Source organism: Sinohyriopsis cumingii, chromosome 14, assembly GCF_028554795.1.
Source record: "Sinohyriopsis cumingii isolate HCF-2022 chromosome 14, ASM2855479v2, whole genome shotgun sequence".
NCBI lineage: Eukaryota > Metazoa > Mollusca > Bivalvia > Unionida > Unionidae > Sinohyriopsis > Sinohyriopsis cumingii.
Window position 1 is genome coordinate 47461972 of NC_142974.1, and position 18818 is coordinate 47480789.

General features: G+C 33.3%; 1 protein-coding gene across 4 annotated transcripts in view; it reads left to right on the forward strand.

The window, feature by feature from the left end:
• LOC149783713 (uncharacterized) overlaps window positions 1–18818 on the forward strand; it is a 103963-nt gene that overhangs the window by 65092 nt on the left and 20053 nt on the right. For all 4 annotated transcript variants that reach the window (XM_089931954.1, XM_089931958.1, XM_089931955.1 and 1 more), the window contains 5 exons: window positions 3354–3491; window positions 7225–7335; window positions 11184–11304; window positions 14108–14215; window positions 16858–16898. In XM_089931954.1, the coding sequence (XP_089788080.1) occupies window positions 3354–3491; window positions 7225–7335; window positions 11184–11304; window positions 14108–14215; window positions 16858–16898 (519 nt within the window). The remainder of the gene's footprint in view (window positions 1–3353; window positions 3492–7224; window positions 7336–11183; window positions 11305–14107; window positions 14216–16857; window positions 16899–18818) is intronic.

Consider the following 18818-nt stretch of genomic DNA (forward strand, 5'->3'; position numbering starts at 1 on the left):
ATGTATTGACTAAACATTTGTGAATCAAACTCAAAACCTAAATACCAAGCTTTGCTGGCAGTTTTAATTGATAATACGGTTTAAAATATGGATATGGCCAAAAAGAATAGTCACTAATGTGCATAAATCATGTGATCTTTAACTTATTATTGACTTTTATAGGTCAACCAAAGTAACATGTTATTTGCATTTCACATTACCATACAGGGGAGATAGTTTTAATTTTTAGAACTAATGTCTTGTATATGCTTTTCATAAATGCATGAATTACAAACACACAGTGCTCCAATTTGCAGAAATAAATTTTTTATGACATATTGATACATCAGGGATATCGAGCCTTAATCTGTTAATATGAAAGAAGCATCACACATTCATTTTTATATTTATTGCATACCCCATTCTTTAACACTTTCAGAATACTTTTTGAGATAAAGTGTGAAAGGAATTTAAAACAAATTTAGAGATATGTGAAAGTTCAATTCAGTGCATTTAAAATTTGAAAACAGATGTTTAACTTAGTGAAAGCACATAAACATTTCCAGTCTGGGTGTGTGAGTGGGAAACATGTATTTAATATCAAATGCATAATCAACTATGTGACATTAATTTGATATGTCATAAAGAGAAACATAATATATTATGATGTCTGTCCATCTGTATGTCTGTAATAAGGTTTCTACATCATAACTTTAGTACAAGATTATAGATCTTGACCAATATATGTGTGTACTTGGAGCAGGAAAGGAAGGAGCTCATTGAATTCAGATTCAAAAGGCTAAAGATTAACAGCAGTGTGACTGAAAGAACAAAAGTGTTTTCTGCACAATGACTTTACTTTAAAAGTTATTTACCTCTATTAAACTTTGAGGGAGCTAGCACTTGAAATAAGGATGATGCCTTTCAGTAATAGAGTCAAATTGTTTTACAGACCAAGGTCACTGCAGCTCGAAGAAGAAATATAATTTGAATACTGTCACAAGTTTAAAAACAACATACCTTGACAAAGGTTTGTGGATGACTTGTAGCATTGCAAATGATATGCTAATTAGTTTTTGGTTTAAAAGTCAACAGTCAATGTCGCTGACTAAAATTAAGAAAGATGGTTCTGCATAATAACTTTCATTATAGACCATTTACCTCAAACCAAACTTTGTTGATAGTGTACACCACTAGTGACCTTTCAGTTTTTGGGTCTGAAGGTCATAGGTAAAGGTCAGAATGTTTCAGATCAGACAGAAATTGTTTCCAGCAGTATGGTCATTTCTACAGCCCTTACCTTGACCAAAGTTGACATCATGGGATGGGATGGAAATATGTTGATTGGGAGATCAAAAGTCAATGTCACATACATTTGTTTTTTTCATATTATAAATAACTTGTGTAACTTGCCAAATAATGATTATACCAAAGTGTGAGACTGACATTATTATGACGTGGGAAGGATAAAGATATAGAACTAGACAGCTTAAAGGAAAAGGCTACAATGATGTAAATAGAGACAATTCATTTCCATGTGAAAGCATCATCATTATGCAACAAAATTCATAGATTATTTACTTTCTGATCAGTTTAGTAACCTATTGCTTTTAGGCTTACTGAAACAGTTGTGATTCTCATCCACTAGTCATATATACACATAAGTAATGAGGAAGCAAATTTATACATGTAATTAATGTTGACTATTTTGTCCATCCTTACCACAGGAACTTAACTCCTGGATTGTAACTTGGAACTAATGAGATCCCCAACTAATATATATATAGTTACTGGACATGACAAGCAAATTTACATGTGTAACTGACATTGATATTGATGTGCATCTTATGTGAGATTAATTGGAACTGATATTGACACTGAGGTACATACAATGTGAGATTGATTGGATCTGACATTGACATTGAGATACATCCTATATGCGATTAATTGGAACTGATATTGACATTGAGGTACATCCAATGTGAGATTGATTGGATCTGACACTGATATTGAGATACATCCTATGTGAGATTAATTGGAACTGATATTGACATAAGGTACATCCAATGTGAGATTAATTGGATCTGACATTGACATAGAGGTAATCCTTGGTTGCGATTAGGTGGAACTGACATTGAGATAGATCCTATGTGAGATTAATTGGAACTGATATTGACATTGAGGTACATCCTATGTGAGATTAATTGGATCTGACATTGACATTGAGGTAATCCTTGGTTGCGATTGGGTGGAACTGACATTGAGATAGATCCTATGTGAGATTAATTGGAACTGATATTGACATTGAGGTACATCCTATGTGAGATTAATTGGATCTGACATTGACATTGAGGTAATCCTTGGTTGCAATTAGGTGGAACTGACATTGAGATAGATCCTATGTGAGATTAATTGGAACTGATATTGACATTGAGGTACATCCTATGTGAGATTAATTGGAAATGATATTGACATTGAGGTACATCCAATGTGAGAGTAATTGGATCTGACATTGACATAGAGGTAATCCTTGGTTGCGATTAGGTGGAACTGACATTGACATTGAGATAGATCCTATGTGAGATTAATTGGAACTGACATTGACATTCAGGTATTTCCTATGTGACATTAATTGGAACTGATATTGACATTGAGGTACGTCATATGTGAAATTAATTGGATCTGACATTGACACTGAGGTAATCCTATGTGAGATTAATTGGAACTGACATTGACATTGAGATAGATCCTATGTGAGATTAATTGGAACTGATATTGACATTGAGGTACATTGTATATGAGATTAATTGGATCTGATATTGAAATTAAAGTACATCCCATGTGAGAGTAATTGGATCTGACATTGACAATGAGGTACATCCTAACCCTTAGAGACTTAGACCCTATGTCATAACTTGGAAACTTTTGAGGAAACCATTGATATCTACACTCTATAGCCATGCATTCATACACACATTGTATATAAAGACAAATTTATACATGCAACTGACTGCTTACCTTGAGTCATTTCCTTATGTCACATGTGTTTTAATTCAAAAACTATTGATACCACTCTATACCATATAACCATAAATATACCTACTTGACATGAAAAGACTAATACACACATTCACCTGACATTTGCCCAAGGAAGTCTTCATATTTGGCTACTTACACAAGAGGCTATAACTTCTGGGTAAAGGTTGCAACAGTGATATATTGGTAAACATATTTTACAAACAAAGAATGTTGATTTGTTGTGAATGTGGGAGTAGCCAGTCATGTAGTATAGAAAAGGCATGGACATGAGCATTAGTTCAAAGTGATATATATATATATATATATATATATATAACTTTAATCTTTAATTTCAGATTGTTTCTCAGGTGAAAGGCTGTGTCCTCCAGACTACACCTACTCCAACTATTCTTCCAGTACAAAGTGTATATCATACCGATACTTCTGCGATGGAATCATTGACTGTCCAGGTGGCACTGATGAATTGAATTGCGGTAATTTTTATTTTTCAAGTTATTTTTAAGAGAAGACAAAGTGAATTCATCTATTTTCAGAGGTACATTTTCCTGAAATGGGGCATTTTTATTTATTGCTACAATTCTATATTTTATTAAAATTCAGTTAGTATTACAGATATCATGATCTAATTAATTCACTCATTAACTATTCTGCATCATTTTATCTTGGCTTTGCTAACCAGATTTTATTTTCTGCAGTACTTAATTTAAAGGGTCAGAGAAGGAGTTATATTGTTTCCAGAAAAAAGATCATTGCTTACTGCATCTATACAGTTGTGGTTTGTAGTAACCTTGAAATCCTTGAAAGCTTCTACCCAATGAAATTTACAGAATTCACAGAATTTGAACCATCCCTTGTTTTTTCTTCTAGCATTCTTCTTGCTTGTAGAAACAGCACAGATCATTTGACTTACACCTGCCAACCCTTAAGATTATACCATAATGAAATTACCAGAAATGTTCTGACGTTTAAAATAATAGGAAAGACACAACAATATAATTGTTATAATCCATTTCTGATATTTACTTGTACAGGTTTGGTCCAGATCTTGGTTTACATTACACTTTTTGGACCTATTTTTAATGAGACTAACTTTACAGGAGTATCTGAGACATTTTTAGTTGCAGATGGTTTTCATGTGAAAGGCCTGCATAATTAATCTTTTGCCTAGAAATGTCATCCAATAGGCGAAAACACTTTGAAGATGAAAGGGACTAACATCATCTTAAAATGTAAAATAATCAGATCATGGGTATAAAATATGAATATTCAGATTTTTTAGTGTTCTTGCAAATGAGCTGGAAAGGCAACACTTACATTAATTTGGCATCATGCCTAATGCCAGTTTAAATATTGATGATATGATAGATAATTGCCAATGCAACATGAAACTATAAACAGATCAGACAAATAGAAAATCAAGTTGAGGCATAAGGCAATAATCCATTGACATCCAGTGATAGCAAGAACCCATTGGCATCTAGGGATAGCAAGAACTCATTGACATCCAGGGATAGCAAGAACTCATTGACATCCAGGGATAGCAAGAACCCATTGACATCCATGTGATAGCAAAAACTCATTGACATCCAGGGATAGCAAGAACCCATTGTCATTCAGGGATAGCAAGAACTCATTGACATCCAGGGATAGCAAGAACCCATTGGCATCTAGGGATAGCAAGAACTCATTGCATCCAGGGATAGCAAGAACTCATTGACATCCAGGGATAGCAAGAACTCATTGACATCCAGGGATAGCAAGAACTCATTGACATCCAGGGATAGCAAGAACCCATTGTCATTCAGGGATAGCAAGAACTCATTGACATCCAGGGATAGCAAGAACCCATTGGCATCCAGGGATAGCAAGAACTCATTGACATCCAGGGATAGCAAGAACTCATTGACATCCGGGGATAGCAAGAACTCATTGACATCCAGGGATAGCAAGAACCCATTGTCATTCAGGGATAGCAAGAACTCATTGACATCCAGGGAAAGTAAGAACCCATTGGCATCTAGGGATAGCAAGAACTCATTGCATCCAGGGATAGCAAAAACTCATTGACATCCAGGGATAGAAAGAACCCATTGTCATTCAGGGATAGCAAGAACCCATTGACATCCATGTGATATCAAGAACCCATTGACATCCATGTGATAGCAAGAACTCATTGACATCCATGTGATAGCAAGAACTCATTGACATCAATGTGATTGAAAGAACCCATTGACATCCATGTGATAGCAAGAACTCATTGACATCAATGTGATAGCAAGAACCCATTGACATCCATGGGATAGCAAGAACCCATTGGCATCCATGGGATAACAGTAACCCATTGACATTCATTGGATAGCATGTTTCTACTAACATCCATTTGATAGCAAGAACCCATTGACTTCCATTTGATAGCAAGAACCCATTGACATTCATGTGATAGCAAGAACCCATTGACTTCCATGGGATAGCAAGAACCTATTGACATCCATGGGATAGCAAGAACCCATTGACTTCCATGGGATAGCAAGAACCCATTGACTTCCATGGGATAGCAAGAACCTGTGACTTCCGTGGGATAGCAAGAACCTATTGACATCCATGGGATTTATAACTACAGTTTATTGAAAATTAGTCTAACTTGTTGGAAAAAAATATAACTGCTAAGATCTTTTTATGTTTGACAGGTCTACCTACTCATTTGCAATAATTCTTCACTTTTAAATCCTTCCTTAAATATCTGTTTGCAACAAGTCTTGAAGACACAGATAAAATTATAAATATAAGTGACCTGCAATAAATTTTTCCAAATAATGGGGTCTTAATGTAAAGACACTGGCATAAGTAAACATCTGTTGAACCAGACTGTGATGCATACAGTCATTTGTTTTCACCTATGTCCAAGAGAACCATATTAACTAAGTTGATAAAACATCTGACTCATACTCCAAGAGTCATGGGTTCAATTCCCACCTAGGCCAGCACAGGAATGCTGCCTGAGTGTGTTTTTGGAAAGGAACATAGTCCCATTACTTGGCATGATATATAGTCAATTTTTTGTTACAAGAGCCAATAAAAATCAATACAAAGCAAAAGGACTTGAACCATTTTTAAATCTCTCTCACTCAGGTTTGAGCCTGTCTGGCCATTGTCTTTCTTTCTCATGTTGTCTTCTTCATTTTTCTCTGCATGAAACCATTTATTTTGTGCACCATCTTTTCTATCTTTATCTTAGTACTTTTCTAATTATCCTTTTCAACCTATCTCTTTCCATATTCTTGTAAATATCTCTCTGTCACTATGTTCTTGTCTCTGTCTCCCTTCAATTTTAGACCAACTAACATGGACACTGTTACTAAAAATAGAAATAGCATTATATAACGTCTTCTGAAAAATCTCTTAAAGGAATTTAACCAAATTTGCCAGTAAGCATCATGGCCTGGGGGTCTTTAAAATTTACCAGTAAGCATCATGGCCTGGGGGGTCTTTAAAATTTGTTCAGATTTGCCCGATCTACCATCAAACATGACTGCCATTACCAAAAATAAAAAACATTTAAACACCGTTCTCTCAAAACCTACTCAATAGACTCTCACTAAACTTAAAAGAGAAAAAGAATCTTAAAACTACTTCATGTCAAAATGGATTTTGATTCAGTTCATTGAATCATCCTGAAATAAAATGTTTTTCACATTTTTTGTTTACAAGATGCCAATCTACTAGCATATATGTCTGCAGTTATGATATATAGAGAAGATAAAAAACAATAAACCTCTTTTCAAAAGCACTTAAGACTATTTTACAAAAGGTTGATAAAAACAAGCCCTGCACAAACTTCTTTGATTTTTTTTAGATGATGCACCATCAGATATAGCTGTAGTTTATAAAAGTAGAGATGAACTTTAAATAACTCTCCTTGAAAACTATTGGAGAGAATTGTATATCATCAGGGGAAAGCTGATTTAGACATTTACCAGCATGGCCAGATCACATGGAAATTAACTGTCACTGCAGAAATCAGCTAGACCTTCCACTCAAATAAAAATAATTTTAATAATGTGTTAAATATCTGTTTGGCTGATATCATCTTAGTAGAAGATCTTATGTCCACTTGGGCCTCATGTTTGTTTCATATATTGTCTCATTTCATCATCAGTGTTATTCTCTATCTGTCATGTGAAATTAATTTTACTCCAATATTTACAGCTAACTGTTCCACCAGTGAGTTTAAATGCACTAATCATCAGTGCATTCCTGCATCCCAGCGATGTGATGGCACCCCGCAATGTGGAGACAACTCGGATGAGTATGGCTGTGGTATGACACATCGGTTTCTTTAGCAACAAGTCTACTATATTTCTCTGCATATAATGTATACCCTATCACTCACACACAAACATACACAGGTATATTTTTAATTATAAATGTGCATTATATGAGGCCTAAAAGGTGATCACACCTGTATTCAAGGTTGAGCTGTTATCCATGCATGAGCAATTTGGTTTTCAGAAGTTGACTATACAGGGTATTATTGGATTTTAACCAAATTTGGTATCCATCTTTATAGTGATGAAACCTAAGCAAAATCAGTTTCTAACTTTACCCATCAATTATAGGCTGTTATTTCTCCTGGTTACCTGTCTGTCCTCCTTATTTTAATTTGTGTGTCTTTTATTTACCAAGGAGTCGTGATACAAACCTTTATATAGCTCTTTATCAATGAAACTTACATTATTATATTTTCTGCATCTGTGATATCATTTATAGATTTTATTCTCCCTGTTTGCTCATATTTGTGACTTAAACTTACATGGATTTTTTTTAGAATAGTTTTTTTTTTGAATTTAGCCAAATGTGGCATGCATTCTTTTATTCTACAAGAATTATTAACATGCATTTTACTCCATAATTGCCTAGTCCTTTTGTGTAGCTTTGTCAGCATAATCATGGAGAGTTCGATTTCAAACAAATTAGGCATACAGCTCTGTAGCGATGGTATCTTATATGAATTTGATTTCCATCATCCCAAGGTATACTTTTACAGAAGTTGTATGTACCTGAATTCCCCATCCTCCTGACTTTGGTTTCTGCTGCATGAATTTAAGACAGTTTGTTGGATTGCAACAAATTATGGCTTGCAGCACAGTGATAAGGTCTTTGCAATTTCAAGCACTCTGTGACAATATTTATATGATTTATGCATGTCACTCTCGCCCCCCACCCATTCCAGTAGTTTGGTCTCTTGACTTTGGCTTCTGCAACATTACTTTACCTAGAACTCTTGGATGCCAGTTAGATTTGACATGCAACTCTATCAGGTGCTGAATAAGTTTGATTATATTTATTCCATTATGTCACATAGAGGAGTTATGACCCCTGATTTTGGATCTTATGACTTTGGTTTTTGAGCATTTTTTATATGTCCAATCATTTGAGGTAACATGTTATGCAAGAACCCATTATGTATGATTTCTTTACCTTTATCATATCTTAAGTTCTAAAGCATCTATCTTTGCCAGACTTGACAGGTATGTTCTTGACAAGCAAAAAGATCTTTTTAATGTTAAGGTAAAGGTCAAGATTGCCGTTACTGAAAGAAGACAAATCATTTTAACTTAATAACATTAGTTCTACATTACAAACCTAAACAACTTAACTTTGTGCATGGATTGCTCTTGGGGTATGCAAAAATTCTGTTAATATTTGGGTCAAAAAGTTTTTGGTATAGGAGACTATTAGTTCTATGTCTCAGATATAAACCAAATTGTCTGCATGAATTTCACTTGTGGTACGCAGGAGGTAGTTGAATCTAGGCTTGAAAGATCTAAGGTCAAGGTCATTGTGACAGAGATAAAGACAATTTAATTGAGCTTTAAAGGGTATAAGGTCACGGTCACTTGTGACAGAAAGAAAACAATTGAATTGAGCTTTGAAGATCAAAGGTCATGGTCATTGTGACAGAAAGAAGATAATGGAATGGAGTCTTGAAAGATCTAAGGTCAAGGTCATTGTGACAGAAATAGGACACCCAAATTGAGTCTTTATAGATCTAAGGTCATGGTCATTAAGACAGAAAAATAGACAATTTAATTGAACCTTGAAAAGGTATAAGATTATGGTTATTTTGACAGAAAGAAAATAATTTAATGAGCCCTTAAAGATAGAAAGTCATGGTCATTGGTACAAAAAGAAGATATTTGTTACTGCACAAACATTTAAATTGTTGACCATACCTATACCATATCTTGTGATTGACTAACATACTGGGGTAAGAAAGATTTTTGGGTCTAGTAGTGAAAGCACGATTATTGCAATTGACAGAAACATTGCTGTTTGATAATAGCTTTAGCTTTTGAATACGTAGATTGACCAAAGTCTTTAGAGGGCATACACTAAAGGTATGGAAGAGTTAAGGAATCCATAACATTTTGTATTGTGGGGTATAAAATCTAACTCATCAGACACAGAGATGTCCGTTCTACCCTGTTAGGCTTCAAAAAGTATGCAGTATATCCCAGTACAATAAGTATTGCATTTTGGAGGATTTAGACATGTAGTTTAGTTATTGTTGCCTATTTAAGACAACAATTATTGTTGCCTATGTGACCCAGCTATTTAACACAACAACTGGAACAGGTAAGCATAGACTTTATGAATGATCAAAACCTAATGTAAGTAAAACTTCACAAACTGTTACTTCCTCAATATTGAGGTGATGGATGATCTTTCTTGGAGAACTTGTAATGTGACATTATTAAGCTCTTGAAAGATATTTTACAATTTATACCTATATTTAATACTGAGACATAATTATATTTTCTAATATGTATAATGAGATATAATTATATTTTATAATGTATATAATAAAATATAATTTTATTTTCTAATGTGTTTAATGACATATAATATTTTCTGGTGTGTTCAGTGATAAATGATGACACTTTTTAATGTGTATAATGAGATACAATCATAATTGCATGCTTCCACTGTAATGGAGATGGGAGACATATGGTTTTCATGCTGTTTGTCCAGACATCCATAAGTCCACATATCTGTACATCTGTCCCTAATCCATTATTGTGTGAAATCACAAAAGCTGTTATTACATTGAAAGCTATGACATTTTGCCATTTGATCTTGGTTATAAAGTCAATGATCTGATTAGATTTTAAGGCCACTGTAAAAAAAAAAAATATTTTTCATGCCATTATTTTCAACTGTTTACTTATTTTTAAATAAACTTGAAGCAAGAACTGATAAAAAAGATATTGAAAATTGTTAATATATTCAGATGATTGCAGCAATTTTTCATTTTCTTGTAAATGTTTGGAGATTCTTTAACTTTTCAGTTTTTAGGACAAAAACCTAGTAAGCATGTTTTAGCATAAATATTTAAGGTAAACAGATGATACTTAGGTTTTCTATGTAAATGCAGATAACATCAAAATTTGTTGCCATTATAAAATGTTTTAAAAAATGACATTTATTCGATATTTTGGAATTTTTGTGGTTTCTATTTATCTACACCACTACAAACAGAAACAAAATCTACTAATTTTTTAATTACAGATGTGCTTTCAAACATATTTGTATATACTTTGTAGGAAGACACACAACCTTACCACTGTTATATAAAAATATAGTTGTACACAAATGATAAACATTAAGAAAGGTTCATTGTACTTTTACAGTGCACCAGCACTGTATGGCAGTTAAGCACAATAGACAACGTTATATGTAAGAATATTTACACTTGATAAAAGGTTTATAATTTTTGACAGTGATAATAAAATATATAAAGCTTCCTGATCAACATTCAGTGTAAATGGTGTGTGTTAATGAATATTTAAATGAAAGGTATTTAGTGTGAATGAAAGTATATACATTACATAAAAATACTCAAAGTGATAGCATAAATGTTATATCTTAGAATAAATGTTTACTCCTTTCAGGAATTTTAAAATGCAAGCAAATGAAAGGACATATTGGTATAAAAGTACACAATTGATAAGGATTTATAGATTTCCTGCAAAGAAAATACTGGTATAAATGTTTGTACACAAAAGAGAGAATTATTTCCATTCCTAGATGTATGTCACAACCATCTATCTATTCACCCATCTTTGGAAAATGTCTATCACTGATATGTAAGATATATTTTTTAGTGATTGGTGCAAACAACACGTTACAGATCTACCATTCACACTTGTCAGCATATCTGCCAGTCTGCTACAACAACATGAGTGACACACTGGCCAATACATTGTGCTCATTATCTGGACAAGGGTGAGTAAGCATGACCTGATAATGCTATGTCAAGGCCAAGTCAATGAAAAATGAGACCAATTTTGCTTGGGTTTTGTGTGACTCTTTTTATTGAGAATGGGAGCAAAATTCAAGTCTATGGTGACTGATTAGACATGAGACCCCCTTATCATTGAAAATGGACAAGCTGTATTCTCCTAACAAAACCCATGTGAATCATTTACTTGTTGTTTTACTGATTTTGAAACAAATAATTTAACATTGTCTTTGTATGTTACATTATAGGGCTGGAATGGGATACCACTAAACTTGTATTGGTGATCTTTCTTGGAGAACTTGTAGATTTTACATGCTGATCGGATAATTAGATTTGTTCTTAAATGTATAATTTTTTTAATTAAAATTAACAACAAATTCTCAATTTATCATTGAAGAATATGTTCAATAAAAGGAGTAAAATAAAGTAGCTATTATCTAGGTGAATCAGTGAATCTTTCTTTTTATGGTTTTTATACATGAGCCAAAGTTAAAATGATATTATAGTATGATATTAATCTGTTACCAATTTCATTTTGCACAAGAACTCAAGTCCTCTACCATCTCCAGTTAGAACATATATAGATGGCTTGCACATGGGGTAGGAAATAATCCTTTTGATTCAAATTCAAAAGTTCAAAGGTCAAGTTTATTGTGATTGAAAAATTAAAAATGGTTTGCTTACAACTTAAGTTTTTCACCATCTACAGTTACCAGGCTCTGTTGACTGTATACACTTGGGGAAAGAAAAACACCTATCATATCAGGCTCAGAAAGTCAAAGGTCAAGATAACTCTGTCATAAATAAGAACTTCTGCACAATCACTGAAATTTTTCATTATCTATGATTAACAAATGGCTTACACTAAGGGTAAGAAAAAGAAAGGGTACAAAAGAAGCTTCATTTTTGTGTGTGTGTCAAAATGCAAAGGTTATTGTCACTAACTGAAATGAGAAATGGGTTTTTACACAAAACTTTCAGTTACCTATAAAGGAGACCACTAAACATTGCATTTGGATAATAATCTGCCTTTTACTATACTCTTGCTGCAAACATGACTGAATATTTTACAATTAGGTTTTAATCCTATCATTTGTATGATGAACAAGGTGTCTACATGATTGAGGTATTTAACTGCATAACATTGTGTCAGCTACATCTAATTATATTGCCAGAACATCCTCTAAAAATTATTGCATTTCAATGCACAGCACACAGACTAAAGGGAATAGAATGAAGCGCATTATATTTGGAACTAAAGTAGCTACATATGGTGAAACACAACAACTAACATTGTTAGGACTATATGGTCTTAAACTAAATAACAGAAAAAATGAAACCAGCAAGTTCAGTAAAATTCAACAAATAATTTTATCTGTAGAATATAAAGTGAAAATTTAAATGGAACTTAAAGTATTGACAAATAAATCCCAGATAGTCCTAAACATTATATCAGAAGTCCAAAGTGTTGAGTTTTCTGAATGATTTCCAGTGGTTTTCCAAATGAATTTCAGGTCTCGAATGTATTGATAAACCAATAGTCTTGAATGTTCTGATGTGCCCAGTCTTGATATATCCCAATGATATAATCAGGAATATCTTTGACCAATCCAAAAGCAATGATGTAGTCCAAAAAGTCAATGAGAACTTTGTAATTCCAATGACTAATTTAAATAAATAATTCCTCTCAAATTATAACTGAACACAATGGAAAAAGATTGATTCCACTAAACAGATGTTAAAATAGGAATACATAATTCTATTGATCACAACCTTTATTTGAAACCTAATACACAATAAGAGGACCAGGATGTGGGTCCCATTCACACAAGGTCAGGTCTGTTTACATAAAGTTATCAAATGAACTGACAAGGATCAGGTAGACTATTCCTTTTCTCAAGGGAAGAAAACAATTTCCTGAACTCATATTCTATGTAAACAGATTGCTTATAAATCTTATTATCTTAAAATACATTCTATAATCATGGACACAAACTAGCTATGTATATGTTGTACACAAATTATCTGTGCAATCTACACTCATTGCCACACATTTTGAGGGGCAGCATGGCATTGACATTGTCAAACCTGCCATGAGATTAACATTACTTCATTGTCATATGGTTTTAGTTAACCAGCAACATCAGCGATTGGCAAGTGACCATGCACAAGTAACATTAAATATGCATACTAATGAGTAGTCTTACACTACATGATATGTATCATAGTGAAGTGAGCTTCTGGTGTTGAGTAGTATTAAACTGCATGATGTAGATCATAGTGAAGTGAGCTTCTGGTGTTGAGTAGTATTAAACTGCATGATGTAGATCATAGTGAAGTGAGCTTCTGGTGTTGAGTAGTATTAAACTCCATGATATGGATAAGAGTAAAGTGAGCTACTGATATTGAGTAGTATTGAACTACATGATATGGTTCATAGTGAGGTGAGCTTCTGGTATTGAGTAGTGTTAAATCTATTGGTCTATATTATAATAGAAGTGAGCTTCTGATACAGAGTAGTATATACCATATGATCTGTGTCACAGTGGAAGTGAGCTTTTGATATTGAATTATATTTACTACATGCAATAGTTTAAGGGTAGCAGTGATTTCATTGCTATTTCCATTAAGATGGACTAGTGACATGAACAAATGAACATATTGGTTGGTAGAGATTCCCTTATAATATCTACTGTTATTTTTTATTTTTTATTGCATATTGTTTCATCTTTTTTTATTTAGTCATGTATTTAAAATTGCTTTTTATTCTTAATGTACCTTTTTCAGGTCATATAGCCAATACCAACCATTCATGTATGTTCAGGCAGGTACCGTGCTGATCCCTCAGTCAAATGTGACCATGCCTTCTCTTGTCCCAGGCTATACAGTATCAGTGTGAGTTGATGCAAGGCAGGGCCTTGTGTATAAGTATTGTAGCCATATTAGGCTTAGTATTAGTTTGGACCTAAATATGGTTTGTTTAAACACACATAATTTTATCCATGACAACCAGTGGGCCCACATTATTAGTGGGTACTGGGGCAGTGCACTCTGTATACATATGAGAGAACGAGGGTGACAGAACGGGTATGTAAAACCAGTATATTTATAAATTTTGATTTTATAGTTTGGCTTCAAAACCAGTAGATTTTTTACCAGCATAAATATTATATTTGAAAAGAGACTGAAACAAAACAATGCATTTTTCACCATAATATCTATTCTCATCATGCTCTAATAAAACATCAAATTTTCAATATGAATAAGATTCAGGTTTTGATGTAAAATGTGACAGTAATAATTAATTAATATAAGTCAATATATTGTCAATAATGAATGATTTGACTATCTTATAGTTAACTGCAAATATTTATTGTGATTATTAAACTTCACACATGAAACAGGCTCTAGCTCTTTTTGAATAATTTTCCATTGTGGAAAGAATGGACAATGTTCTCTTTGTATCAGCATTAGAATATTGTAATGACAGGACAGCCACACATAGTTTGCAGTGAATTTCTAACTTCATTTTCCTGTTGCTGGGTTTGTGAGGTTGCTAACCACTCTCCAATACTTCTCCAAACTACTGTACCTCAATGAGGTTGTTCCTAAAGTGGCCTTAGGGTTTATTTCTGAGCCTCATCTGGAGGGGCTTTATTGTCGTCATAGCGAAGATTCAAGACTCTGCTTGTGAGTTTCATCAATATAAATAAAGGCTTATTTAGAACTGAAATAAATAAAAACAAGTTGTTTCAATGCTTTTCACAATAAAGAGGCCCAACATTAAAAATAATTATCTTGTGATCTATGTTTAACTGATATATTTTATCTAGGGTTTGAACCTAAATTATGTTCATGAAAACTTCAACAAGTTTATGAAATTCAAAAGATGCATGCCTTTACACACACTACTCAGGACCTTTGCTACCCATCTGTACACTTAAACTCTGATGTTTAATCATTATTGAACTTGAAATATTTCTTAGCCATTGGTTTTTTAACACTCCAGGCAGCACAAAGTTTGGCATGTTTACATAAATTAAAGAAAATATACAAAAGGGTTATCCTTAAATAGACCCTATTAAAATATCTGTAACAATGCAATAAAAATTAAACAAAACAGAAAAGAAATACTTGCTCAGTGTGCCTGCTGAAAGCATATTTTTATGGTTGCTCTCTCTATTTCTCTATTTTATCTCCCCTCTTCCAAAGCTCAGCTTATTTTCAACAGAGACTCAGAAGACATCATGGACTGCTTTTTTTTCACTTTATTACCTACAAAACCACACAAATCATCCTGCTTCTGGCAGTATGCTACCCCAATTCGAACAATAAATTAATCAATTGAAAATTTGTTGTGTGCACATATTCTCTAACGCTTCTATTTCTATCCATCTTCTGTACATCTTCCCACCAGTTGTTGTTCTGGTGTAACATTTCCATTCCCTAGTTATGACTGGATCTAGCTAGTTCCTCTAACATGTTGATATAATACATAGAAATACAGTGCTTGGGTCTTCTTAGTAATTACTTGTGCATGATTCTTTTAATTTTTAAAAGTGGTAGTTATCATTTATAAAATAGAAAGTGCATTATATGGCCTTTAATATGGTACTTTTGGCCTATCACCAGTAGAATCACATGAATGTTCCTAAGCCCAGCTGCTTTAATCCAGCTTGAATACAAAGATTGTCAAAAGGAAGTTGTTTGGATATAATGTCATAATGATAGTTGTCCTTCATTATCATGCTTTCCATGAGAGCCATAGAGCATATCACCTTGTAGAAAGACTGCCTAAGTAATGCTCAAAAACAAGAGACACCATTTAACTACCACTTAATGAATAACAACAATAGTAATAATAATGATAATAATAATAATAATAATAATAATAACCACTTTATTTGATGAGGGTAACTCAGTAAGTATTTTATACTATTCTTCCCTGAGACTTTTAAGATGAGAAACACAAGAAACATAATCACATATAGTATAAAATCAACAATTATCTATGAAATGCATTAACAGAATAAATTGGAGTACATGTATTGCAATATTAATGATGACAACTTCTTTTAATGATAGTATTCATAGGCTTTTGGTTTGAACACACTGAGGTTTGTTTCTGATCTAATTGCTTTGAGGAATTCATTCCATAGAATAGCACTGGAGTATGGAAATGAATTTTAAAAAGTACTTGGGAATGGCATATTGCTTGGACACATTTACATTAAAACAAGAATTGCATAATAATGAGATCTCTTATAATGTTAACTTTTTTATGTCTTGGTGAATAAAAGCACTATCCAGGCTGAAATAGATGATTTTTGCATGTAGTGAAGTTATGCAAGTTTGTGTCTTGGTGAGGAAAATACTATCCTACCTAAGGCATGTTATTGTTGGCTGCATTTAAATAATGTATTCTTGTATCTTGGTGTTTAAAGCATTTTTCTTACCAAACACATTTTCTAACTCATAGTTTCTTATGATTTATTTCTTAGGTCTTGTTTCAGTTCTTAATGCATATTTGATTTCAGTGAACCCTGTAATTCTACATTGCTTCAGTGCACATCGATAGGTAAGTGCAATTATTCATTCCTGTCAAGTTTTTAGAGGACTCAAAGTTAAAACCAAAATGGACCCTTTACATACATGGTATGCTAATTACTGCTAGTTATTAGTGGAATAGTTATGCACTGCAGAACTTATTCACCCTACAACATTTCTACAATAGTATAATGTCACACTGTGGCATGATGGACACCTGTATTGTTATTATTATTATCTAATAATGTCCAATTTTCACAGGTTTTTAAACTTACTTCATTTTAGCACAAGACGACATCATCTTGAGCAAATTTAACAAAATAAAACCACCATTTGTATGTCATGAATTGCCCACATATTAAAATATTTTGACCTTTGTTTAAACAAACTTGTTCTCCTTTTTGGATTCCCGTTCCATGTTGAATGCTTTGGAAAACCTTGAAAGGGACAATTTGTTGATATCACAAACCGCAGGGAAAAATGATACAATCTAGAGAAAAGTATTCTGTACAGTTACAGTGGTGTTAACGATCATGAAATCTTTTGTACAATTTTGCTTTAGTCTCTTTTGGTGATATACAAACAAGCATCTTGGATGGACTCATGTCCTCTTGTCCATCATGATCCATCAATCCATTAAGACAATGACGTTATCAGTATTCCTTCTAAACTACTTGAAGGATTGCTATGATAGTCTACACATTATCCTCCAAAAGTTTAATTGTTGCTAAATAAAAATCGTGCTGAGATGATGTCCCTCATGTCGACCATGGCAGCCATCTTGAATATTATGCTGCTACTCTTCTTGAATTGATGATCATATCAGCATGTGATTTTCAGTAGAAGACATGTTATAGTTCAACTTTGAATCCCAAGTCTTCTTATCATGTGTTCTTGGTCCTATATTTAAAATGGTTCTGATATGGCACCTAAGTGTGGCCGCAGTATTAACCATCTAAAAAACACTATTCATCCTGAACTGAAATGAATATAAAATGGTGCTTTCACCAGAAGATTTCTTATTGTGTCCAGGTGGTCATAAGTTTAAATTGTGCCAATCTGACATGCAATATAGTCACACAGAAGCCATCTTGAAGATCTCGCTACTGTTGGTACTCTTTTGATGAAAGTCACTTTAGATATTCAACAGAAGACGATGTTTAGCTGCTCCTAAATAAAAATGGCATCAATTGGATATCAAATATGGCCAAGAAGGAAGCCATTTTTCATTCTTATTAAGCTATTCCATAAAAGCATGTCATATTAACTCTGGGTTTTCACAAGAAGACTGATGCTGGTAATGAGTTGGTACTGAATGAAAATGAAAATCATGCCGCCAGTTCTCCTTCAAATAGAAAGTGATATCAACATGGGGTTTTAACACGAAGACTGATGATGGTACTGAGTTGGTACCGAATGAAAATGGTTCGGTTTGACCTTTAAGATGACCTCCATTTATGCCATATGAAAATCATGTTATCAGTACTCCTTCTACATGGAGAGTCATATCCAATGGGTTTTCACCAGAAGGCATTGTATGTTGTCTAGCTGATCATGAATGAAAATGGTGTTGATCTGACATTCAAAATGGCCACCACAGTGGTCACCCTACAAATACTGTAATAGTGAATGTAATTTCAGCAAAATATTTTTCATCTTATGTTATTGGTTAAATGAAAATAGTGCCAATCTTACAAAATAAAAGACTGTCACAGCCATCGTCTTGAAAATCTTCACATTTATTTTCTCCTGAATGGATGCTCATATCAGCATAGGCCTTTCAAATAAAGTTTTAGTATGATTTACTACATCCATTTTGTCTGACACACTGGTTAATTTGAAACTAATGTCACTCAAGAATATCAGACATTATTTACAATCACAGCAGTTAAACAGAAGCAATGTTCTTACCTTGAATTCCTAGAAATTGGTTTGGAACAGTAAAGCATCA